The sequence below is a fragment of the Lepidochelys olivacea genome, assembly GCF_965140295.1.
Source record: "Lepidochelys olivacea isolate rLepOli2 genome assembly, chromosome: 4".
Lineage (NCBI taxonomy): Eukaryota > Metazoa > Chordata > Testudines > Cheloniidae > Lepidochelys > Lepidochelys olivacea.
In genome coordinates this window covers 26,657,331-26,683,934 of record NC_140414.1, presented here as the reverse complement: position 1 = coordinate 26,683,934, position 26,604 = coordinate 26,657,331, and the positions used below count along the sequence as shown (strand labels likewise).

Here is a 26,604-nt window from a genome sequence, read left to right as displayed (position 1 = left end):
CCCATTCCCAGCCAATGAGAGCTGTGGAGTCAGTGCTCGGGGTGGGGGCAGTGCACGGAGACCTCTGCCCGCACCTCGTCCTAGGGAGCTGCAGCCGGACATGTTGCCACTTCTGGGAGCAGCACGGAGCCAGGTCAGATAGGGAGCCTGCCTTAGCCCCACTGCGCTGCTGGACTTTTAGCGGCCTAACATCTCCCGGATGGGCTTCAGTAGCCTCTGGGAGATTAAGCCAGCAGAGAACATTCTTCCCCTCTCCTGCAGCCTGGGGAAGTTCTCATGCGCCCACAGTCTGACACCGTAATGAACTGCGCCCTGATACTCAAAACACCATTTTACAGAATTGCTTGTGCACTGACAGAACAGTACCCAGAGAAGATGACAGAAATAGGCACACACTTAGCCCCACCCTTCTGCGGCTCTCAAAGCACTCCACAAGGTGGGGTACAAGGAGAAGAAAGATGGCACAGCTGTTAGCTGGGACGCCGAAGAGCTGGACCCAGTTCCTGGTTGTACCCCAATTACCTGTGTAACCTTGGACAAGTGTCTCTCTGCCTCAGTTCCCACCTATAGAATGGGAATACTACTACCTCTCTCCATCTTGGCTAGTTAGGCAATATGTGCTTTGGGGGCAGGGCCTCTCACACTGTTTGTTCAAGGAAGCCCTGATTTGAGGGGGTCCTTTAGGTTCTCCCACCACATAATTGAGTTGTCTGTTTGCTCCATATTACTGGTGCAGCTGAAGGGAAGCTGACTAACATACATCTTTCTGATGCAAGAGGGAAGCCATTAGTTATAGCATATACCCATAAAGTCACTTGGTGTAGAGGAAAAGGCAGAGGAAAGAGAACTATAGCACCATCAGCGCTTCCACTGAAGCGAGCAGATCCTAGTGGAGTGAGGAAGCCATACTTTCCTACCACGCTTCTCTCCAAGCTGAACGCCCACACACAATATTTCCATCCCTCTTCCATACCTTCAAACAAAGACAGCAAATGATCGGGGAACTAAACATCAAATTTATTGCATAATACTGAAGTATGTACACACACACACACATAGAAAATAAACATTTTCTATAGCTGTATTTTTGTCTTTAATGCTGTTTTATAAAGAGGCTGACAAGCTACCAATGTAGTAATCAGCACATTTTAAAAAAACCCATGCCTACAACCGTTTGTTAGAGAGGTCCAAAGTTCAATACTACATATCAAACATGGTACATAAATACTGTATGTTCCATAAATATGTCCATTCTCCAACAGGGTTTAAAATTAGATTTACACCGACTCTTGGAAAATGAGAGATTGTTCACCATTTTAACTGATCATAGGGGGAGGGCTCACTAATCTTTTGTGAAATGGGTGGTTAATTCATCCTCTTACCCACCCAGAAGCATTAATGTACATTTCAAATGTGATCAACAGAACCTTTATAACAAAGATTGCCTTCAAGTCCCAGCATTTAATGGAGACACAAAGTGTCAAGTAGAAAGTAGAAATGTTGCACTGAAAAACTAACCCCTGATTCCAAACATCTACAAGCCCGTGGGTTTGATCCATTGTCCTGTGGATTTGATTCTGATTTCTTGGAGCTGCCATCTCACATTTGATCAGGATCACTTGCCTGTGAGGAGGGAAACTAGGACTAGGTTAACCCCACTGTAGACTTCTATATTGGTAGAGATTCAATTTGGGAAACCAATTTCCAAATTTTGTTCTTCCTCAGAACTAAAAAGAAGTGACCTTGCCCCCAAGAGAACCCTCTAAAAAAGGCTAAGCAGGGAAAGACACAATCAAAATTTGAGACCAAAAGAAAAAACACAGAATCCAGAGTCTGGTGCAAACAAACTGAATGTGTACCTTAAGAAGGGGGGGTGGGTTGGAGACAAGTGTCACAATAGTGCTCCCATCCCAGTACCCAACTGTCCTGCAGAGAGGAGGGTAGTGGGCATTAGATGTAGCAATTCTATGTAAGCAAGACCCAGCTTGCATTTGGGGGTTGGGTGCAGGGGGAGGGGAGGAGAGGGCAGTAGTAAAGCAGGGAGGGTTGGACAGTTCAAAAAAAAATCCACCATTTCACCCACTGCCAGAAACACAAGGAGCAGCAAAGATCAAAATATTGAGGATGACGGAAAGAAAAAATGGGGGCTGGTGGAAAGAAAACTGCAAGCAACTGCTGGGAATAAAAACAATTAACCAAAAAAAAAGTTGAACTGATTTTGTTTGATGGGTTCGAGACTTCAGTGCACACATTCTCCCTGCTAAAAATCCCAGAAAGAGTTGACAGTCTCATGCTGGGCCTCCGTGTCCTTTGATGCTAATATTTTTAAAAAACATTCTGATCCATTACGTCACAAAAATAAAACCTGCTCCATTTGTTGTCTCCGTTTCTGTCGCTTGCCGATCAGGCCAAGCTAAAGCCCTCATAGTGATCGATGGCTTGTGTAAGCCGCATGCTCAGGGTCTCCTTGCTGCTGTACTTGGGCAGGTCGAGGAGGTTATAGCAGGTGTGAGCTACGGGCAGGTACTGGTCCCCGCTCGACGTGGACTGGATGATGATGCGTAAACTTGACATGCCATAGATAGGAATGCGGTCACTGCCGGTCAGGAACACTGAGAGACCAGAAACAAAACACATAACTTTAAGAAGGCAGCCTCACATGAATGAAGGCACCAAAACTGGACGGCAAATCCTGTCACCAACTAAAATCCCCACATCAAATTTTTCCACATTGACTTCTGTGAGTCACACAACATTCAGCCCAAGGGTCTGTGTCCTCAAATGGCCTCCGTGGCTCCATCCTCAACCACTCTGAACTCTGTATGACTCCAATTGCTGTAAATTCATCTGCAGTGACCCCCCCCCCCAGCTGACCCCCAACTGCTCTCAAATTTTTCCACATTGACCTCTCTGTGAACCCCAATGCATGTAGTCCTACTGTCTGTGTCCTTGGATGACCTCCCTGGCTTGAGCCTCACCCTCTCTGAACTCTGCATGACCCCCAATTGCCTGGAAGTTCATCCTCAGTGACCTCAGCTGACACCAACTGCTCTCAAATTTTTCCACATTGACCTCTCTGTGACCCCCAATGCATGTAGTCCTACTGTCTGTGTCCTTGGATGACCTCCCTGGCTTGAGCCTCACCCTCTCTGAACTCTGCATGACCCCAATTGCCTGTAAATTCATTCTCAGTGACCCCAGCTGACCCCCAACTGCTTTCAAATTTGAAAGGTGTGAATGACTGCGGGTCTGAAGGCACATGGAGCAAGGTGAGCGAGGCTAGAGATAGTGGGGGTTATATAGTCAGTGCAGAAAAACGTGGAGGCAATAGGGCTCATAGTGGGGTCACTCACGGTGAGTATAGCGATAGTGGAGTCACACAGCGATAGGGTGGAGGAAATGGGGGTCATGGAGGGCCAACGAGGAAACATTTAGAGGCATTCTGTGTTATAGCCCGCATGACACTGTAGGAAAGAAAGGAGCCCATGTTACACTAATGTATCATCACTGCTGCCAAACTGTGATAAATCTCATACAAAGTATGCTGTGTTCGGTATCATTGGAAAAGTTTTAGTCCACTGAGTATGGTTATCCTATTTAGCTGGACCATCCCATAGTTGTATATGAAGTTATGAAACTTTGCTGTGTGCTTGTATCTCAAACCTGTTGTTTCTGGGTAAGACAGATTTACACCTGGGCTAGCCAGCCTGCTTGATGGCCTATTACAGGCAAATCAGTTCTTCCAGGGTTCCCTTCTGAGGTCTCTTCAGGAGCATGCAGCCAACGAATGCCTCCTGACTCAGCAAGGACATGTGACCCAGGCCTCCAGGTTTGTGTATGTAACTTTCCATGCACCTGGACTAAGAGGCATACATTGCAGACTGTGACATCATTCTTTCTTTTCATTCCTGCTTCACATCTCTGGGTTACGATTTCTAAGAAAGGGAAGCTTTGAATAAAGGACTGATGACCCCAAATCTTTTTGGGTGATCCAGAGAGACTTATTGCAAACTAGGAGGTTTAACAGCACTGGTATTAGCCTAATCTACAAACTCGGAAATCAACTATAATGTATATTTTAACTTCTTAATAACTCTTCCTTTAGTTTTTAGCTACCAGAGGATTGGCTACAAGTGTGGTCTTCGGGTAAGGCATGAGCTATATCTTGGGGTGTGTGGCTGGTTCTTTGGAACTGGAAAAAACTAACGTGCTGGTTTTGGTTTTAATAACCCTACATCACAAAAATCCAGTTGTCTGGGTGGTGAGATGGGCTGGATTGCCTCTAGAGGACTGTTTTGGCTCCTTTTTAACTCATAGAAGTGATACAGGAGCTCACTTTTGTTACTCGTTTGGTGACCTCTAACAATAAACCACCAGTTTGGGGGTCTGACCTGGTTCCTCGTCTGTCCTGAATGTGGCATTCTCAGCTGTGATCTAAACCAGGCTGCTCTTGAAGTCGGTGTGTCACAGAGAGACAAGCTCTAGGTGGTGGGGGTCATGCAAGCATCAATGAGGAAAATGTTGGAGGCAGCTGTGATTATGGAGGGGGCCACTGAGTGTGAGGCTGGAGGCTGTGGGGTCAGAGCGTAAGGCAGACTGTACAGGGGGTCATGCTGGTGTCAAGGAGGAAAAATCTGGAGTCAGTTAGGGTCAGATGGTCTCAAAGGATAAATTTATAGATAGTTCGGGTCTTGAGGGGGTCAGTGACCACTGCATAAACTCCAAGACCTCTCGTCTTTCTCTCCTTGACCCTATGTGACCTCACTGCTTTCATATCCACCCTCACTGACGCCTCTGTGACCACACCTACCGGTAAATTTGTCCTCTGTGACCCATCACCTCCAAATTTTTCCTATTTGACCCTTGTATGACCCCCAGTACCTCCAAGCTTCCTCTCTGTGACCCTAAGTGACCCCCATCTACCTCCAGCCTTATTCACTCTGACCCCACTGCCTCCACTCACCCTCCATGATCCCAGCTGCCTACAACTATTTCCTCATTGACCCCTGCATGACCTCTGCTACCTCCAACTTTACTCTCTGATTCCCCTGCTTCAGAAGGCTACTGACTCTGGGTGATACTGAACAGGCTGTTTAGGCCACGTGTCTTGAATTCTAGTCACACGGCTCAGAAAGAAACTACGGAAACCAAGCTGATACCCTAAGTGCCATCTGTTAAGGGACTGGAGAGCCCCCATACAGGCCACAACCTGAGAGGCCCCTTGTGTCCCCCAGGGCTAAGGCACCACTTCTCTGTCCTGTTTTTAACGTTTATCTTTTCAGTAGGTATTTCATGTTTGCTAGCCGTAGTGAGAGCCATGGTTGAGGCATGTCTGGACATGCTGCGATGTGCTGTCACAGAGCGCATGCACAGCCTAGAGCAGTGCTTCTCAGCCCTTTTTGGCTCAGGAGCACATACGGGTGTGTTAAGAGCATCTCTGGCTGGCGTGTGTTGCAACAGGAACAGACTCTAGACCAAGAAACAGATTCATCTGACTGCAGCTAGCACGCCTTGCCAGACCACCCAGCAGAGAGTGAGTTTACTTACTTGCTGTACTTGTACCTAGGATCATAGATTTAGATCCTATTGTAGTTTTCAATAACTTTTTAAACCAGCTGGTCTCTCTCAAACGTGACGGGATTGCTCAGGGGGGAAGGGCAGTTCATAACACTTGGTGCCCCCTATGAGGATTTTTACCAGTTTTGTAAAACTACAACACTTGGGGTCAGGGATTGCAACCATGCACTCCAGGTGGGGAATGCTATGTTAGTCTCTTGAGGACAGATAGTGGTGGGCTAAAGCCTCTACAAAAAGAGGGTGGTGAAGAAAGAGGTACACAGTTATATCTCCTCCCATGGGGGACTTTAATGGTCCTGAGATGCCTTCTTGGTGGACTCTCAACAAGCCCATTGGGCTTCGCTCCACGAGCAATGGGGAAAGTTCATGACTACTAAGCCTAAAAGGGTTATCAGAAAAAAGGCCCTAATTCTAGGATGCTGGAAGGCTGGCTCTGAAACCCATGAAAGGCTGAGACATTGTCTACACTACCACTTACTTTGGTACAACTTACATTGCTCAGGGGTGTGAATAATCCACCCCTGGAGCGACATAAGTTACACCAACCTAAGTGACAGTGTGGACAGCACTAGGTTAGCGGGAGAGCTTCTCTTGCCAACATAGCTATCGCCTCTCGCTGAGATGGAATTATTATGCTGACAGGAAAGCTCTTTCCTGTTGGTGTAGAGCACCTTTGGACTCCCCGCTCCCAGTGTAGACTAACCCTGAGTCAGGTCCATGCAGCCTTGAAGGACTTACAAGTGCAATTGGTGGGAGAACTGCATGCTTGTCAGCTCCTTGAGAGCAATCTGCAGGCTTCTCAAGCCTCCATCTTGAGCTCTTTAGTGACACTGGAAATGGTCACTAATGAAAAGGAGGCATTGTCTGAGAAATGTCAACAACCTGGGCAGGAGAATTAGAGAAAGAATTGGAAGATGCTCTATCTGCCCTTTGAGCGCTAATGCAGGAGAATCAGGAATGGAAAAGAGCAGCCTCCCATGGTCACTGCAATCGAGTCATTGCTAAATTACAAGCCAAGTCGCAAGTGAGGTGGGGTAAGATGGCCACCATTACAGATTCCCGTGCAACTGAGTTCTCAATCTCCTCCTTCTCAGAGGAGGAGGAGGGTGATTTATATACCCCATAATATGATTATGAGTGTGATTTATGGCATGATGACCCAGATCAGGGAGACTGTCACCCAAATCCTATGGCCCAGTCACTAGAAGCCACTGTGTCAGATGGAGACCAACCAAGCGGGGCGATCAAAATGGCGGCCGCAAAGAAGTGGTAAATGAGACCACAACCACTGCACTTTCTCCCAAACAAATTCAAGCTGTTGCTCAGTCCATGGGACCTTGAACAGCAGAAACCATTTGGAGCTGGCTTTCAAATTGGGAAAGGGAAACGAAAGTAAATGGATGGACAAATCAAGATTTTTGTTTTGTGGTTGCAGCTTCACTGTCACCTAATCTCAAATCAGCTATTCCCCCCGAGATTCTAGAAAAGCATGTAGATGAGGAACTGCAACTAAGAGAAACTCAAAAGAAACTAGCTGCCACACTCTTAGGGGAAAATAGTTTGTACCCTAGTGCCATGAATATAAAATGAGACGCCCTCTGGCTTTTGGGAAGTCCACAATTTAATCTTCCTGGGTGCCAATCATGATAATTTGGTCAACAAACAAATGTTAACAGCAGAGGTCCATCCTGGTCTTACAAATAGGACTGCTGTTGTGGTCAATTCAAATAATACTCATGGTGAAATCCATGCATATGGAGCATGGCAGGATAGCTCCACTAGGCAGGACTTAAAAATAAAAGGAAAAACAGGATCTGTTGCAACCATTCAATGAAAAAAGGAAGGAGAGGAAAGAGGTCACAGAAGAGAGATAAAAGGGGATAAAGGAAAAGGAAAAGATCAAAAGGGATCTTCTGAGTTGAGGGACCATTAAAAAAAAATATGGAGCGGTAAAGGAAGGAATTCCATACTGGAAGCTAATACTGAGATTTTCTAAACAAGACCACATAACATCTGGAAAGCCTTTTGTTAAATCTGTGCCTGTAAACACAGTTAGAACCTTGGCTGGTGCCCAAGACTGGAGCCTAGTGCTCCCTTTCTACAATAGGACAGCCTGTCCTGGCAACCTAGGGAGGTTCCCTTATCCGGGGATCCCTGGGGGTGCCCCAGTGTTAAAATCATGATAGAGGATAGGCAATATAAAATATTAGTAGATACCGGAGCATCCAACAGTATCCTACCTATAGAACCAAGTGCAGGTGGGGTCCTTAAACCCAGGAGAGACATGAATTGGCTGGATACACCAGTCAAACCCATTCAGTACCTTTTACAGGTGAAAGTCCAGTAATAATATCCGGGGTACAGACCGAAGCAAAATTTGGGAAACAAAATTTGGAAGATGATGTAGGGATTCTTGGGAGTGATGTTCTCCAGGAAACCCCTGCTATCACTGATTATGGGAAACAAATTTTACGGATTATAAAGGGAAAAGTCCTCAGTGGACCAGGGGATACTAGTTGTCACAACTAGCAAAAGCAATTCTCCTGTTTGGTTGGCCTGTAAACTGGATGGTTCCTGAAGACTACTAACTATCAAGCACTCAATCAACATACTCCTACAGTTTACCCAGTGGTGGCATCCTATCAGGATCTATTAGAACAAGTAACTGATGGAAAGAAGTGGTTTTCGATCGAACTAACGACATCTGGTCTGTCCTTGTGGTCATAAAAACAAACAAACCAAACCAATACAAGTTTGCCTTCATAAATAAAAGTCAACAATTTACATGGACCTGACTTCCTCGGGAATTTAATAACTCTCCCACATTATCTTCTGCAGCCATGACCAAAGTTCTGGCTCCTCTTTTGGAAACTAATCAAGTATTGTTGTGTGTTGATGACACATTAGTTGCCACAGACACTGAGGAAGAACATAAAGAAGTACTAACTTGGTTGTTTAAATTACTGAGTGAGGCAAGATTAAAATTAAATGTGAAAAAGGCTCAGATCGCCAGTCATAAAGTATCCTTCCTGGGAATTGAAATTGGCCCTGATGACAGACAGCCCCTTCAGGAGCGAGTCCAAACTATCTTAGACCTCCCTATACCAACATCTGAACATGAACTGAGAACCTTTCTGGGATTAGCAGGATTCAATAGGGAAAGTATTCCAGGATTTGCTGAAATTGCTAAACCCCTGTATAAAATTCTCAAGAAGGGAGAAATTTGGGAATGGAAGTCTGAACACGGTCAAGCAGTACAGGTCTTAAAATAAAAAATTGTCCAAATAACTGCACTGGCACGTCCTAACCCACAAACACCTTTTATTATAGAATAGGAGCTTCATCGACTGCTCTTTCTGTTGTGTTAACGCAGCATCAGTTGGGCAATGATAACCTATTGCCTATGACAGGTTTCAGAGTAGCAGCCATGTTAGTCTGTATCCGCAAAAAGAACAGGAGACCTTGTGGCACCTTAGAGACTAACTGCCTATGCTTCTCAGCTTTTTAGCCAAGTGGAGAAAAAAAATTCTGCATGCGTAAAACAAGTTCTAGTAGTGTGTTGGGCCACTCAGCATTTTGAGTCTCTTACAGGATTAAATACTGTTGTCCTGAGGGCCCCCCGCACCCCTGTAAAATATCTTTTCTCTGGGAAAATTAAAGATGGGTAGGTATCAAATTCTCAGCTGGCTTGCTGGACTTTCGCTCTAAGGATCGAGATTTGCAGGTAGAGGCTCCAACTGGACCATCTAAAACTGCTTTATTATATTGGTAGGTGGGAATCCCCATGAGCGCCCACTTCCTCAGCTGACCATTCGAAAGAGGTACCTTTCTGAGACTCCTTTTCTGAACAAAAATCTATTCAGGTCTGGTTGTCCCACGTAGCTGGAAAAGCCTACACTGATTTTGCACTTGTAGATCCTGTCAATCAGACACTGATTGCAAGGAAATGTAATACACATTCGGCTCTGTATGTGACTTGGCTGCAGCGTGCTGTGTCTTCGAAAATGTTTCTTTAGAAAAAGATCTATCCGAGTCTTCCCATTCTCAATGGGTCTGACTGGCTCTAGTGGACTGGCTTCCAGAATGGAAAGAAAACGCTGTGTGTTGCTCAGATGGTAATCTATAGCACATGCCGAATGATACCTGTATATAATTACCCTTTTGAAAAGAAGAATTAATTGGCAAAGTTAAAGCTCATCAAAAGAAAGGACCCGTGGCAGAATGGAATATTTGGGCTGACTATGAAGCTAAACCGGGAGCATTAAATGGACCCTGCAGGCAACCTCCAAAACAAAATGTTGTAGCAAGGATTCAAACCAAAGAGCCAGAAAATACAGATAGTCCCGCTGCAAAGCAGGGCAAAGCTCTAACTCTGAAATGTCTCTTTAAAAAGGCTAGTGAGGGAGGAGTTTCTCTCTCAAATATTACCTGAAGGGGCGGGGGCTACTCATTGCAAAGCCCCAAGGCCAGTGGATGTGGGTAGTGCCGAAACATTTAAGAAGTGAGATCATTTATCTTGCACATGATCCAGGGGGTCATCAGGGCATTGCTTGTTCAACTGAAAGTCTGTTGCAAACAGCTTGGCGGCCCTCTGTAAAATCTGACATTGACCAACGTCAGAAGTCACTGACAGTGTGTTGCGGTTAATGCAGATCAGGGGAGAGGCAAGATTCCCCTAAAAATCCCATGGTTCAAGTCAATTATACCACACGTAGAGGAAATAAATACCTCTTGATAACAGTGGCTACTTTTTGTGATTGTAGCTTTCCCTGTAAAAACTAACACTGCTTTAAATACTGCTCAGTGTCTTACTGAACCTGTGGTGCCCAGGTGGGGAATTCCCGTTGTTCTTGAATCTGACCAGGGATCCCATTTACTATGCAAGCTCTATGGACTCAAGCATTTCCCTTGCCATCCTCAGGCCAGTGGGAACGTGGAGCAGTCATACCACACAATTAAAGAGGCACTTAGGAAGATTGTGACCGAAAGTGGAAACGAATTTGGGACATTCAGTTACCACAAATTCTGACGTCTCTTTGAGCAGCTACTAGTGTCTCTACCAGATTTAGCCCAATTGAATTAATGACAGGTAGACTGATGCAGTTACCAGAGATCTGGTATGCTCCTGTTCCAACAGAGGGGCAAGCAGTAGTGTCTGCTGATAGATTTCTAGAGCAACTGAAAACTAGACTTGCTGGAGTGAGCAAAAGAGCAGCTCAGCAGCAAGGAGAAAGCAGATGGAAACTGCAAAGAGGATTTCTCCATAACAAAGGAATAGAGCTTGACATAGGGAGTCAAGTAATGGTAAAACATCTAGGGAAAAGGGAATATGCCTTCTCTCCCTGTTGGGAGGGACCCTATGTTATCACTAGGGCTGTCAGGCGATTAAAACAATTAATTGTGATTAATCGTGGAATTAAAAAATGAATTACGATTAAGCGCGCTGTTAAATAATAATAAAATACTATTTATTTAAATATTTTCAGATGTTTTCTACATTTCCAAATATATTGATTTCAATTACAACGCAGAATACGAAGTGTACAGTGCTCACTTCATATTTATTTTTGATTACACATATTTGCACTGTAAAAAACAAAATAGTATTTTTCAATTCACCTAATACAAGTACTGTAGTGCAATCTCTTCATCATGAAAGTTGAACTTACAAATGTAGAATTATGTACAAAAAATAACTGCATTCAAAAATAAAAGAATGTAAAACTTTAGAGCCTTCAAGTCCACTCAGTCCTACTTCAGCCAGTCACTCAGACAAACAAGTTTGGTTACAATTTGCAGGAGATAATACTACCTGTTTCTTGTTTACAACGTCACCTGAAAGTGAGAACAGGCGTTCGCATGGCATTGTTGTAGCCGGTGTCGCAAGATATTTACATGCCAGATGCTCTAAAGATTCATATGTCCCTTCATGCTTCAACTACCATTCCAGAGGACATGTGTCCATGCTGATGATGGGTTCTGCTCGATAACGATCCAAAGCAGAGAGGACCGATGCATGTTCATTTTCATCATCTGAGTCAGATGCCACCAGCATCTTTTTCGGTGGTTCGTGTTCTGCAGTTTCCACATAGTGTTGCTCTTTTAAGGCTTCTGAAAGCAGGCTCCACACCTTGTCCCTCTCAGATTTTGGAAGGCACTTCAGAGTCTTAAACCGTGGGTCGAGTGCTGTAGCTATTTTTAGAAAACTCACTTTGGTACCTTCTTTGCGTTTGTCAAATCTGCTGTGAAAGTGTTCTAAAATGAACATGTGCTGGATCATCATCCAAGACTGCTATAATATGAAATATATGGCAGAATGTGGGTAAAACAGAACAGGAGACATACAATTCTTCCCAAGGCGTTCAGTCACAAATTTAATTAACACATTAATTTTTTAATGAGCATTATCAGCATGGACGCATGTCCTCTGGAATGGTGGCCAAAGCATGAAGGGGCATAGGAATGTTTAGCATATCTGGCACATAAATACCTTGCAACGCCGGTTACAAAAGTTCCATGAGAGCGCCTGTTCTCACTTTCAGGTGACATTGTAAATAAGAAGCAGGCAGCAGTATCTTCCCTAAATGTAAACAAACTTGTTTGTCTTAGCAATTGGCTGAACAAGAAGTAAGACCGAGTGGACATGTAGGCTCTAAAGTTTTACATTGTTTTGTTTTTGAGTGCAGTTATGTAACAACAACAAAAAAATCTACATTTGTAAATTGCACTTTCATGATAAAGAGATTGCACTACAGTACTTGTATGAGGTGAATTGAAAAATACTATTTCTTTTGTTTATCATTTTTACAGTGCAAATATCTGTAATAAAAATAATATAAAGTGAGCACTGTTCACTTCATATTCTGTGTTGTAACAGAAATCAATATATTTGAAAATGTAGAAAAACATCCAAAAATATTTAATACATGTCAATTGGTAGTCTATTGTTTTTTTGTGGTAATTGCGTGAGTTAACTGCGATTAATTGACAGCCCTAGTTTTTACTGGTAAGCGGAGTTCCTCTATCAAGTACGTTTACCTCAAAAAGGAAGACAGTTAAAGTGGTACCACAGGGGATAATTAAAACCCTTTGGTAAATCCTAAAAGTTAGAGATTCTGTCATTGATTTAAGCAGGGCAAGAAGCCCTCTGTTTTTGTTCTTTTTCAGAAACATGTGCAGGGAACATCATTACCACCTGGTATTTTATGAGAACATTGTTACCACCTGGTATTTTATGAGAATCCTGGCATCTACTATGTGGGATCATGGCTACAAGATCTATTTGAAACTGCCGAAGTTATCGGGATGCAGCAGCATTGGACTTACGTGGGGAGACCTGTTCTGAGTTATCAAGCTCCCTCAGTGGTAGAGGGGCCATGGTCTGAGCTATCATTGGCAGAAATCTGAGGATTTTATCTTTCAAAATCATATTAGGAGAAAATAATTCATTTTATAGAATAGCTTACAATAGTGGATACTATTGGAAAAATGGATTCTTAGCTTGATTTAGGATATAGAATTGCTACCCTATGTAGCAGAGGCAGAGTAAACAGGAGGACAGTGGGCCAAATCTGGACCACCAGAGGCTTTTCAATGGACCTCAAAATCTTTTTATTTACTTATTATCATTATTCTTGTTATGTTCTCTGGAGTCTGGATCTTGACCAAGAAATTTGGAACTTATAGAAACTCTTATACAATTGTAGGACTGGACGGGACCTTAAGAGGTCTTCTAGTCCAGTCCTCTGCACTCATGGCAGGACTCGTATTATCTAGACCGTTCCTGACAGGTGTTTGTCTAACCTGTTCTTAAAAATCTCGAATGATGGAGATTCAATAACCTCCCTAAGTAATTTACTCCAGTGCTTAACCACCCTGAGAGTTAGGAAGTTTTTCTTAATGTCCAACCTAAACCTCCATTGCTGCAATTTAAGCCATTGCTTTTTGTCCTATCCTCAAAGGTTAGTAAGAACAATTCTTCTCCCTCCCTCCTCATCTTCCCTCATAGGTCATGTTTTCTAGACCTTTAATCATTTTTGTTGCTCTCCTCTGGACTTCCTCCAATTTGTCCACATCTTTCCTGAAATGTGGCACCCAGAACTGGACACAATACTCCAGTTGAGTCTGTATCAGCTCACCGTAGAGCAGAAGAATTTACTTCTTGTGTCTTGCTTACAACATTCCTGCTAATACATACACTCCTGTGACTTACCTTGACAAAAAATAATTGATCACCCCTGTCAGATAGTAATAGATGGTCTTTTTGTGCATGGCAAACCTTTTCTGCCAATTCAGTTGAATCTACTGTAACAACTGAAACCTGGTATGATGGAGGTTGAAGTACTTGTGGAGGCATGTACTATGGGGAATGCTGGTTTAACTTTACATTTATTAATTATATAAATTTTAGTTATTATTCTAAGTTATATGTAAGTCCACAGAAAAGTGCTGAATCACTTATTTTAAGGCTTGTCCATTAGCAATCATGAGGTTAATACCACTTTTGCTCCCAAAATTACTCTTTTGCCAATTCCTAAATCATTACAGCAAAAGCTGCCCGTTGAATCTGCAGGACCTATCCAACTGAAGGTTGGCCAACCCACCAGAATGCTTTAAAATGCTCAAGTTCAGGTAGTGATGCTGATGCACACAGTTGCTTTCACAGTTGCAATTCAAAGCATTACTGCAATCTTGATGCTGGGAATGTGTTATTTGCTCTGCCATTACAAATCAATATGGAAATGGCATTAACCAAACGGTAAAGGAAAAAGCGGTATGAGGATACTCACTAAAATGTGGGTACGGCCTGACACTAACTTGGTAAAATCCGACAGTGAGCCAAGAGGGATGGATTGTTATGGTACTGGAGACCCCCCATACAGGCCACACCCTGAGACACTCTTGAGTCCCCGGGGTGAGGCATTTTTACCCTTTCTTGTTTTTAATGTTTATCTTTTTAGTAAGTATTCTACATTTTCTAGCAGTAGAGGGAGCGATGGTGGAGGCAGGTCTGGAGATGCTGTGTATGTGCTGTCACAGGGCACATGTGTAGCTTCGAGCAATGGCTCTCAACCTTTCCTACTATGGTACCCCTTTCAGGAGTCTGATTTGTCTTGCAGACCCCCAAGTTTCACCTCACTTAAAAACTACTTGCTTACAAAATCATAAAAACACAAAAGTGTCTCAGCACACTATTACTAACAAATTGCTCACTTTCTCATTTTTATCTTATAATTATACAATAAATCAATTGGAAAATCAATATTGTACTTTATATTTCAGTGTATAGAGCAGTATAAACAAGTCATTGTATGAAATTTTAGTTTGAACTGACTTCGCTAGTGCTTTTTCTGTAGCCTGTTGTAAAACTTGGCAAATATCTAGATGAGTTGATGTACCCCCTGGAAGACCTCTACGTATCTCTGGTTGAAAGCCACTGGCCTAGAGTACATATGGGTGTGTTAAGAGCGTCTCTGGGTGGTGTGTGGTGCAGTAGTGACAGACTCTAGACCGACAAACAGATTTATCTGACTGCAGCTGGCATGCCTTGCCGGACCACCCAGCAGGAAGTGAGATCTTACTTACCTGATGTAGTTGTACTTAGGACCATATATTTAGATCCTGTTGTAGTTTTCAATAACTTGTTAAAACCAGCTGGTCTCTCTCAAACATGATTGAATTGCTTGGGGGGGAAGGGCAGTTCGTAACACTACACATGAGTGTAGGTGCCTAAGCACCCAGGTTTGTACTGTTGGCCTTTCCCTTTCTGCCTCCCCTGCCAGCCCCCCTGCTACAAAGAGACTTACCCATACCCTTTCAGACCTAGTGGGGGGAAAGCACCAGGGGACTGCAGTTATTATTGTAAGCAAGGCAAACACTGTCCCTGCCCTTTGGTAACAAAAACCAGAGAGGAACAGGAAACACAGCGAGGGAAATGCCCTCTGCAATCAGCAGGAGCCCCATAGGGATTGTGTATACATGTGTCACTCGCCCACTTCCATCTGGCTCCCCCGGGAAGCTGTCCCCTCTTCCAAGCCGAAACAATGACATCTCACAAACGTTTGATCATTTGAAACTCACTCTCTGCCACCTGCATTTAGTTATTGCAAGAGGAGGATTTACCCTGAAACCTTTTCAAATACAGGGAGATATTCTTATCCTTCAGGCCCTGTTCTCCGCTGATGGGTGTCCCCAGCCTCCTGCCCAGCTGGCCGTGACATCAGCAGGGAATCTGGCCCTGTGATGTTGGATTTGTTAAAAGGAATCAGCTAAAATAAATTGACAACAATTTCCAGGCTTGCCTCCTCCCCGTGCCCCGGGCCAGCTGAGCAGTGGGCTGGTGGCTGCTTGCCAAGCAGAGCTACCACAAAGAGACTGGACTGGAACATGGAAAAAACGCCACAAATATGCAACCTGGCCTCTGTCATGTGAAAATAAACAAGGGCAGTTATAAATAGCTGTTGTCCTGACCTTAAACAACAGACTCCCAGGCTCTAGATCAAACCCAGATCTTTCATATGCAGCACCCCGATCATCCACTAAACAAGCATCGCAGGCAAAGAAACACTTGCTCATTTGAATGTTAGCCTTGCAAAAATGCTGATGGACTGCCCCCCTGTGTGAACCTCAGCACAGCTCTGGACACAGATATGTGCAGCCTTCAGAGCAGATGAGAGCACTGGTTCCTTCTGGATTTCTCGCTGGCATCAACTCACCCTGAAGGGTTTCAGTACAGCTTTGCGGAGAATCAGAGGGCAAGGGAGGGAAGAGGAAGGAAGTGTGCTGGCAAAGGAGGCAGCAAGCACCGGCAAGAATGCAGAGCCTGGGGTGCTGCCCACGTGGCATGTAAAGCCTGAGCTGACAGTGCTCTATGGGGACAAGGGCCCAAGCTCTGCTGAATTCAGCAGTTTTACTTTGCAGACTTCTGCATCTTCACTTCTACAGCAGAACAAATGACCAAAAAAGGGGAGAGGAAGAGGTTTCCCCTCTGTAACAAACCCCTCTGCCTATGGACAAACCAAATCGTTTGAGAGCCTCAGCTTGCGGAGTTCCAACAACTAGTTAAAGGATTAGTTGAGAAGTCCAGCAGCAGCTGGTAGGACATGGAGTACCACGCACTATAGGGTGGGCTTTTCACAAGCATGCAGGAGTGGGCCAAACCTGGCCCCACTGAAGTCAGTGGGAGAGTTACCATAGACTTCAATAGAAGCAAAGTTCAGCCAGCGTTGAGTGCTTTGGAAAATCCCACTCTGCTACCACAGGCCCTACAAGAGGCCTACCCAGGAAGCCAAGGACCAACAAGAAGGAAAGCGGAGACCACCAGAGAGGTCCCTGCAAAGAAGTCGAGGGGAGGGAGAGGGTGCTGCATATTCACTACTTGTTGTTTCTATTTCAGTTCCCTTCTGGCCCTCCCATTGCACCCTTTGTTAAAAGCAAACTCCATTTTTCACCACCGTAAGAGAAAGAAAAGTGGCTGAACTGGTTTCACATGGTAAATGCAACACAAACCATGATTCTCCTGTTACAGTGGCACCCAGGGTGCTGAACTGACACACAGGAGCCCCAACCAACTTGCAAATCTAAAACCCACCCTGATTTCCCACGGGGAAGGGTTTTCACAGTGCTTTGAGGGAAGAGAGCCTTTTCACAGCTCACAATCCTTGTGTTTCATTTTCTTTCACGGAGCCAGCGACTCAGCATGCAACATTCCACAGCTCCCCCCTGCCTGCAACAAGGCCTTTGCTCCAGCCTCAGGGAAGGAACATCTCTCCTCTATACACAGCCCAGGGTACTCAGACAGCTCCAGGAAGGGAGCAGGAGAGCGAGGGCTGCTGATTTGGATGCTGGCTAAGAACAGCAAGGGTAAGTGACTTGGGAAGGGAGTTCACAAGCAAGTTCTGGATGTTTAGTTAAAAGGAGGGGTGGCCACTGAGCCAAGCATCAGGCTTGGAAACTTAGAGGAGCTTGGCTACACACTCTTTTTGTACCAGTTTAACTATACTGGTTTAGAAGAGTTAAATCAGTGCAACCCCCCCCCCCCCCGGCACAGACCCAGTTATACTACTATGAAAGGGCTTACATCAGGATAATTGGTTCCACAATGGGCTTTGCACCAATGGTTTCTAAACTGATATAGATACAGAACAAGAACAAGAACAAGAACAGCCCCTACTAGTACCCAGGGGGGAGAGGTTTGGAGAGGACAGTAGCCAGGAGATGAGGTCAGGCCGGAGGGAGAGGCTTACTAATGTAGACCAGTGGTGCAATGGGTAGAAGAGGAGTTGTGACGTGTGTGGAGGGGCTGCGTGCTGGGAAGGCAGGCTGTTCAGCCAGAAGAATCCATGCAAAGGCGGGGGGGAAGAGATGGTGAAAGAAACAACAGGCAGCCTCCACATGAGAACATCAGGGCCATCTACAGCCCAGAAGAGGGGAAGCTTCCAGAGCTACATTTATCAAACATTCACCAATCGTTCTGCCATGCAGATTTTCAAAATCATCTACACATTGATCCACCAAGGGAGACATGCAGTAATGTTTCCCCTTAACGATGACACCTGTATAAAAGTCAAAAATATCCTTCTACTTGCCTCCTCCCTGCCACGCCGCCAACAGCTTAGAAACCAAAACATGGGAGGTGGGGAAAGCTCCATGTTCTACAGGATTCGGTTCTATGGCCCAGTTTTCTAGCATCTCACCCCAGGGCTCTGGAGTAATTAATGCCACTGGAAAGCAGGCCTGTTAATCTCACCTGGTTTCTGTGGGACAGAGGGCCATCTGGGTGCTGGCGGAGGGACCAAGGAAAAGTTTGGAAAGAAGAATGTGTGACGAGAAGAAAGGAGCAGGGAGATGAAGTTTTGGTGACCCTGAGTGAAAACGGCAGCTAATCCCTAAAGGCGCCTTTGAGAATTTCACCCTCCACTGATTAGAATGGTACCAGTTATTGTTGTTATTATTGTTACTATACTTGAAGGAAACCAAAGTTTGTCTCTTTTCTGTGCTCTCCATTGCCCCTGAGGGGTCAGCAGCAGCACGGACCGAAGCTGGGACTGCTGGATCTAAAACCAAGAGCCTCTACTACCTGAGCTAAAAAAAGACCCAGGTCCGTTCGTTCAGATGGTTGCAGACTCAAATCTCTCTGTGGCCCAGACACTAGAGCAGGGGTGGCCTAGGGGTGGACACTAGAGCTCCGGAGCCACATGGGCGGCTCTTCAGAGGTTACTATGCGGCTCCTTGTCTAGGCGCCGACTCCAGGGCTGGAGCTACAGGCCCCAACTTTCCAGTGTGCCGGGAGGTGCTCGCTGCTCAACCCTTGGCTCAGCAAGGTCTTGGGAAGGTGTGATACACTTACACAGACTTTGGGTCCTGGTCCAGCCTATGCCCATTCAGGAAGATGCTGAGCAGTTTATTGACCTTGGTGTGGCCTATGTGGAAGCAGCTGGAAACTGTCTTTTTGGTACGAGGTTTAAGTCTTCATCTTTTACAACACCAGGCCATCTCTTTCATGTCAGCATTCAGAACTTCTCCTCGGTGACTGAAAAATCCCAGTCCCGTACTGCCAAACAGCTATCATCTGCATCGATAAAATGCCTGGCAGCGGCATTGGGTAGGTAAGTTGGGAAAAGGTTGAAAAGTGTTAGTGCTAGAACTGAGCCCTGAGGTAAACCATGATTTTGGGACCTCCAGGAGCTGGTCTTTTGTCCAAGCAGACAGACCTTGGAACAGGTAGCCTCTCTGCAACAATTCCACAGCTGTGACAACCCACTTTGGTAGGGCCAATGACAGTCAGTAGAGTAGACCTGTATGACAAATTTTGCCAGGATTTGATGACAATTACGCAGTTTGATCTGAAACCTGCTTAAATCTACACTTTGGATACTATCAGTGGAGGAGGCAATTCTTTGAAGAATAAGCCTTTCCAGTAATTTGTACACACAGCTTAGCAAAGCGATGGGCTGGTAACATGCTGCAGTTGGTGGTCAGGTTTTGACAGGGCTATTCCTTTTGCTCTGCCCCAAATCTTCAGTATTTTATTCTCCTTGATGTCTCTAGACAGAAAGATGGCTAGCCATTTTCTGCTAGTTTTTACCAGGTTCTTCAGGAATTTGTGGGAGAGGTTACCAAGCCCATAGACGTTATCTGTTTTCAATTTAAATTTGATCTGTGGTGAAAGCCTAGAGGTCGTCTTTGTTTTTTGGTATTCACTGTTTGTACTGTCGCTATTTCTTCTTCACCTCTCCTTTGAACATTTTGTCCTTGTCCACGTCTGTAACATTTATCAGGAGGGTGGCAATACTCTTCGTAAAGACTGAGTAACAGTGCTCTGCTGAAGGCTTCTCAGAAGCACCACACTTTTCTGATGAGGGCCCAGGATCTCAATATGTTTGGTTCCTCAGTAGCCTGCTCCCATCTTGCTCTTCCAGAAGCTCTGAAGTTCAAGTTGTCCAAGAGATGTGTGGCAATGCCTGGGCACCACACTCTACATACTGCTTGAGAAGGAGTTCTACACACTCCGCAGGTCGGCAGGGAATGTAGGTCTCATAGCAACCTTTTGGAATTGACTCCATGGCAGCTTCATATATGGCTTTTATGAACCACATGTAAGTGTCCTCAATGGAGATGTGTGGGATACAAGTGATGTAGCAGTCAGTGAACTGGGTAAAGCTGGGCCAGTTTGCCTTCTAATAATTCCAGTGAGGGCTTTTATTGGTACTCCCAATAGGTACAATTACTCCACCTTTGATAAGGATCAAACTATGTTGACTGTGTGGAAAGTTTTTCAGTACACTGCTTACAGCCTGAAATGAATGATTATGTGTACTGATGATCGAGGTGAGGCCAGGGAAGTAGTCTTGTTTCCATCTGGCAGAATGAAAAGTATCCTGCTGCTCTGGATCATGGATGAGGTGAAGGTCATGGAGTGAGACTCAGTCAAAAATGTCAACTCCATTTTGATCAGACCATCTGTAACCCTAGGGGATACAGTGGCTAGTAAAGTTTCCAGCGTAGATGGTATGGTGTGATACCCTAAGAAGAACATTTGGAGTAGGCCGGGTGACTTGTACACATTTGCCACTCTGAAATGATCAACTCTCTCAGCATCATAGAGGTCTGAATTAACTGGGAGTGGTTCCGTGCCAGCAAGATTGGCTCTAACATAGGCAGCACAGCTATGTTTACTATGCAGAGAGTCACGCAAAAGGTCATAACCTTTGACGTTAAGGCAGCTGGCAGAAAGAGAGATGATGTGTCTCCTGGAGGCAGATTACAACTGGGTTACGTTTCGACTTTAGGGACTAGAGAATGGAACGTTTAGCTGAAGGATTTTCAGGAATGGGCCAATATCCAAAGTTCCTTGATCATGGGTAAGGTCGCTCAGTTCACTTGAAAGTCCACGCTGATCAGTACTGAAAGCTTTGGAAAGCTATTTGCAGCTTTGGCTTCCCCTGCAGAAGCAGGGTGCTTACGCGGTATACAGCGGGAACATAGCTGCATTATACTTCCCACTAGAGAGAAATTACTCCTTTTTGTATTTTCCATGCCTTCCTTGGGAACGTGTCAAGGGAGGTGTGAGCTGTGTGCCTTTTTTTTTTTTTTTTTTTCCTTTTCCTTTTTAAGAGCTCTAGCTGTCAGCCCTGGACGGCTGGGGCTTGTGCAGAAGGGCTGTGCACACCTAGGAGGTGGGGGGGATGGGATAAGGGGGAGCAGCACAGTCAGAGCCCCGCTGACTGGGCTCAGGCTCCCCTTTTCCCCCACCCACCCCAATCCCTCACTGGGAGCCCAGACTTGGGCTCTCCTTTCCCCTCCCCTGCCCAATCCCTCACCAGGAGGCGGCGCCGTGGCTCCAGCTGGCAGCTCCGGGGTGGCAGCAGCAGAGAAGTAAGGGTGGCAATGGCATGCAAAATAGGCTGTGAAAAGTGATATTGACAAATACCCCTTTTCAAATTGCCACCCTTACTTCTGAGCTGCTGCAGGCACGGTGCTGCCTTCAGAGCTGGGTGGCGATATACGTACTAGGGGAGGGCGGGAGCGTAAGCGACTTAAGACACAAGGAAGTGGGGGCACAACCAAATAAGTTTGAGAACCATTGGACTACAGGGATTTTTAGTGCCAAACTTAACATGGGAGTGAAAAGGAACAGGAGGAGAAAGGCAAAAACTATTCTGGCTAGTAGTTATTATTTAGACACAACCTTTCCACTTTGATTTTGCAGCAAGCGTCAATGTAGCTATTCTAGATTTCACCCATACAGCTGAGGTTCGAATCTGGGTCTACAATTTCAAGACGTGGCTAATACCACTGCAAGATACTTACAAAGAAATTTCTTCTTCTTTTCCAAGGGAAATTCATGAAAGGTTTCCCAGAACATTCTCACTGTCGGGTGTGTAGCGGAGTAGTCCCCCTTGTAGATGGCACACTGTTAAAAGAGGCACAAACTTTTTGCTTATGAGAGAAAGTGATGGTCCTCCACTAACTTCCACTTCCTTAGAATCCTAAGCAGGAGGAATTCAATTAATAAAAAGCACAGTTTAAAAATCTAAGAATAACTGCTGATATACGAATAATACCATGCGTGATCATTTACTGTCGACAACAGCGGTTTTCAAACTTTTTTTCTGGAGACCCAGTTGAAGAAAATTGTTGATGCCCACAACCCAACCAAGATGGGGATGAGGGGTTTGGGATGTGGGAGGGAATCAGGGCTGGGGCAGAGTGGGGCCGAGAATGAGGGGTTCAGGGTGTGGGGGGGGACTCTGGGCTGGGGCAGGGGTTGGGGTGCAGGAAGGGGTCAGGGCTCTGGGTTTGGGGTGCAGGCTCTGGGGTGGGGCTGAGGATAAGAGGTTTGGGGTGTTGGAGGGGGTTCTGGGTTTGAGGGGGGCTCAGGGCTGCAGCTTGGTGTTGTGGTACAGGAGGAGGTCAGGGCTCTGGGCTGGGGCCAGGGATGAATAGTTTGGGGTATAGGAAGGAGCTCCGGGTTTAGGGGGGCTCAGGGCGGGGGCTTGGGGCACGGGCTTACCTCAGGCTGCTCCCAGTCAGCGGCACAGCACGGGTGCTAAGGCAGGCTTCCTGCCTGTCCTGGCACCGCGAAAGTGGGCAGCAGCAGGTCTAGCTCCTAGGCGGAGGCATGCAAGCAGCAAAGCGTGGCTCTCGCCCGCAGGCACCCCCCCCCTCCAGCTCCCATTGGCTGGGAACCAGCCAATGGGAGTGCAGAGCCAGTGCTCGGTGCGGGGGCAGTGTGCGGAGCCCTGTGGCCCCCCCCAGCCTAGGAGCCGGACTTGCTGCTGGCTGCTTCCGGGGTGCAGCGCAGTGTCAGAACAGGTAGGGACTATCCTGCCTTAGCCGGGCAGCACCGCCGATAGGACTCTTAACGGCCTGGTTGGCAGTGTGACCAGAGCTGCCACAACCCGGTGCCTTACATTCCGTGACCCAGTACTGGGTCGCAACCTGCAGTTTGAAAACCACTGGTCTACAGTACAAGCCCAGTACTACTTATGGGTGTGGAACAGGGAAAGAAACTAGATTATATGCTTGTATTTAGAGGGTACAATTCACCCTCATGCAGAGGGGCAGCACAAGCCCTGTGTACTACATGAGTTCCACTCAAACTCTTGGCCTTCCGCTGCCCTCTCTGCCCCACGGTGAATTTCCCCCTGAGAGAGGGACCAGCTATTCTGTGTTCATATCCTCCATTGAATCCAGACTTCACCCCTAAACAAAGATAGTGCAAATCCTTCTCTTCCTGCCTTCCTCTGTTGGTGGCAGGAAAGCTGACGGGCGATAATGACTTTCAAGGGAATCAGGAGAAGGTGCTCTAGTGAGGAGACAAGAGAAAGTTCCCATAAGAGGCTGAGGGCTCTATCCCATCCAAACCCTTTGCAGTGGGCACCCAGTGTCCAGATCATGGATATACTTAATACTACCCCCATGATAGCTACCTTCTAGGTACTAATGTGGCCCCTATTACCATCATATCTGAGCACCTCACAATCTTCAGTGGATTTCTCCTCTCAACACCGTTTGCGAGGCAGGGCAGTGCTATTACCCTCATTTTATAGATGAGAAACTAAGACAGGGAGAGACTATATGACAAGCCCAAGGTTGCACATGAAGTCTGTGTCAAATTGAGGAACCAATCTCCTGAGTCCCAGACTAGCGCCCTAAGCACTGGGCCATCCTTCCTGGTTTCTGTGGCCAAGAAGACAAACAGAAAAGATGTCCATGTCAGCTTACCTCTTCCATTTCCTCCCAGTTGTAGTTGCTGTTTCCTACTATCATGGCCCTCAGCTCTGAGGGCTGGAAGAGTTCCAGGACCTTCCCACCGCACACCTTCAGGAAGCCGGTGGAGAAAGCGATATACCACTCATGAACGGAGAGATTGAAGATGTAATTCAAGTAGGCCTCAACAAATTCCTGCCTGGTGTATTGAGAGAAGGGGAGGGGAGAGAGGAGAGAGAAAATATTGTTATTCACATTGCTGTGTTTTATTAAAAAACTGTCAGGAACTGACCGTTCACGCAGTGGGCTGGAAGCTATAGAGGCACACACGCTCAGTCAGGTCTAAAAAGGGGACTTCTGTGTATTATGAATAAAATGGACACGCTGTTCAGGAGGCTGGAGTGAAACGCTTCCAGTCCACCCCATGTCTCAAGGCTCTCCGGTAACGGTACACACGAGTGTAAAGAGTCAGAGAGCAAGTGGTATCGTAGGCCTGTCTGACCCACTGGCAGTGGAGAGCTCCTCAGATAGCACATGCTGTGCATTATGAAGACAGACCCACTTATGGGCAGAGCATCCAGATGCCCAGAGCATCGAGGGCTAGGCGTCAGCTGAGCCTTTGGGAGCTGCTGAGGCAGGGAGTCCTTCTCTTTGCTGTGCACATTTCAGTCCACATTACAGCTGATGTTCCACTAAAGCGGAAGTCAGCATTAGGTCTCCATAGGACACATCAGCCCCTCAGCACAGCTCTCCCAGCCCTATGTTTAAGACGTGCACGAAATAACTTACTGCTCCTTTCAGCCATCCAGTAAAGTGACTAGGGAACTGGGGCAGGAGGGGGGAAGTCACTCAGCACAGCATTTCCTACTTTCTCTACACTGACCTGCTACTTCCTGATGCCCTGAGTTGATGCTTTCCTCATGGCTGGGAGTCAAACCAAAGGGACAGAGACTATGGCCAAGATTTTCAAAAAGAAGAGCCTAAGAAGTCTATATTTAGGCACCTGTTGGACAGAGCTCACTGGCAGATGCTGGGTGCTCAGCACTTCAGAAGAGCCTAAACTGGAGGTCCTATTTTAGAAAGCCTTGGTCTAAACCTACAATAACTTCCATCTCTTTTCCATTAACACACATGCTGTGTGTGCTGAGGGCTGTGAAGAAAAAAGATACAAGGAAATTCTAGAGTCAGATACATCCCAGTAACAGCTAACCTAAGTAACAGACAGAAAGCAGCGAAAGGCAAAGGACCTGATTCTTAGTTACACTAAGATCTCATTGCACCACTCTGGCAGTGTAAAGGAGCTCGGAAAGAGCTAGAAATTACTCCCTGAGAATATCCTTGGCACAAAGGCCTCCATGGTCAATGCAGAACTGGTGTCAGAGCTGTATGCCAGCCCTGCTTGCACCCCTAACGTAGGGGGTATGCTGAGGACGGTCTGGAGGAAGAAGTAGGAGAGCTGAGGGCAGGAGGGTGTTGTGAATCAAGAGCCCCGTGCTACAGCTATTTCTGGCTTTTTAAGAATTGATAGGGGGCCCTGGGAAGCAGAGTTGAAGCCCTGACATTGCTCTAATTTACACAGAGGGCCAGGCAGGGTGAAAGAAGTGACTCAGTTGAAGTGTTTATTCCTACAAATGCATGTGAGATTTTCTTCATTTAGAAGATGCTAATATGGTTAAGTGAACTCATGCAATATTGGAGATTCCCAGTAGAGGGTGCCATGGTTTCTACATAAGGATAAAGTCATCTAGAAAAGATTCGAACTAGGGTCTGTGGCCCGTCAGGGTAATCCACTGGTGGGCTGCGAGACATTTTGTTTACATTGACCGTCTGCAGGCACGGCCCCCCGCCGCTCCCAGTGGCCGTGGTTTGCTGTTCCTGGCCAATGGGAGCCGTGGGAAGCAGCGGCCAGCAGGTCCCTGTGGCCCATGCCGCTTCCCGCAGCTCCAATTGGCTGGGAATGGCGAACCGCAGCCATTGGGAGCTGTGGGGGGCCGTGCCTGCAGACGGTCAACGTAAACAAAATGTCCTGCGGCCCACCAGAGGATTACCCTGACGGGCCACGTGCCGAAGGTTGCCAACTCCTGGATTAGAATAAAATATTAGGGTATTTCTACACACAGTTTTTGCTCCAGCTTACTAAATTGGTAAACAACCCAATGGAGTCATCCTCTTCTTTCATATGGCATTTAAAAACCAATTAGCTGGGATTATAATTGAATCTTGACATTCAAAAGCCACTCTAATGCTTCTGGGGTAGCTGGGTGGGTCACAATTTGTTGTGGGGGTGGGATAGTTGTCTGTGGTGGGTCACAATTTGTTGATTCTTTGATTTTCCATTTGTGGAGGAGATAGCCACACCTTCCATGCACTGTCCGAACGTGGCTGAGTGCAGAATGCTGCCGATGGAGTTATTAAGTGGTACAGCCCTACTGTGGATGCATTTATACCGGGGTAAATGTGCGTATAAGAGTATAGCCTGTTATAAACACCTTGATAGGGTATAACTGGGTCCACACAACAAAGGGGTTGTACCAATTTGAGTAAAATGGTTTTCTTAGCATTCAATTGGTGCAAAAAACTATGCAGACCAGCCTTGAGAGAGCTTGGCAAGAAGTAGCAGGCTTCTCCCGGATTACAAGAACTACACACTGTTTTGCTTTGAGGGTGGTCCAGAACAATACTGGAATAAAACACAATATCCTGTAGCCTTTGGCACCAAAAGCCAGAGTCTTGCGCCAGGCATCATTATGACTCCTCCACCTCTTGCTAAGGACACATTTATTCTCCACCCTCCTCCCTCTCCTCACTACACTT

General features: G+C 46.0%; 1 protein-coding gene across 2 annotated transcripts in view; it reads right to left on the bottom strand.

The window, feature by feature from the left end:
• Positions 1-1,005: 1,005 nt before the first annotated feature.
• The window catches only part of HERC3 (HECT and RLD domain containing E3 ubiquitin protein ligase 3), a 111,837-nt gene continuing 86,238 nt past the window's right edge, over positions 1,006-26,604 (bottom strand). For both annotated transcript variants that reach the window (XM_084626355.1, XM_084626356.1), the window contains exons 23-25: positions 23,806-23,989; positions 21,889-21,991; positions 1,006-2,612 (exon numbers count right to left, since the gene is read on the bottom strand). In XM_084626355.1, the coding sequence (XP_084482481.1) occupies positions 2,404-2,612; positions 21,889-21,991; positions 23,806-23,989 (496 nt within the window). In that variant the 3' untranslated portion in view covers positions 1,006-2,403. The remainder of the gene's footprint in view (positions 2,613-21,888; positions 21,992-23,805; positions 23,990-26,604) is intronic.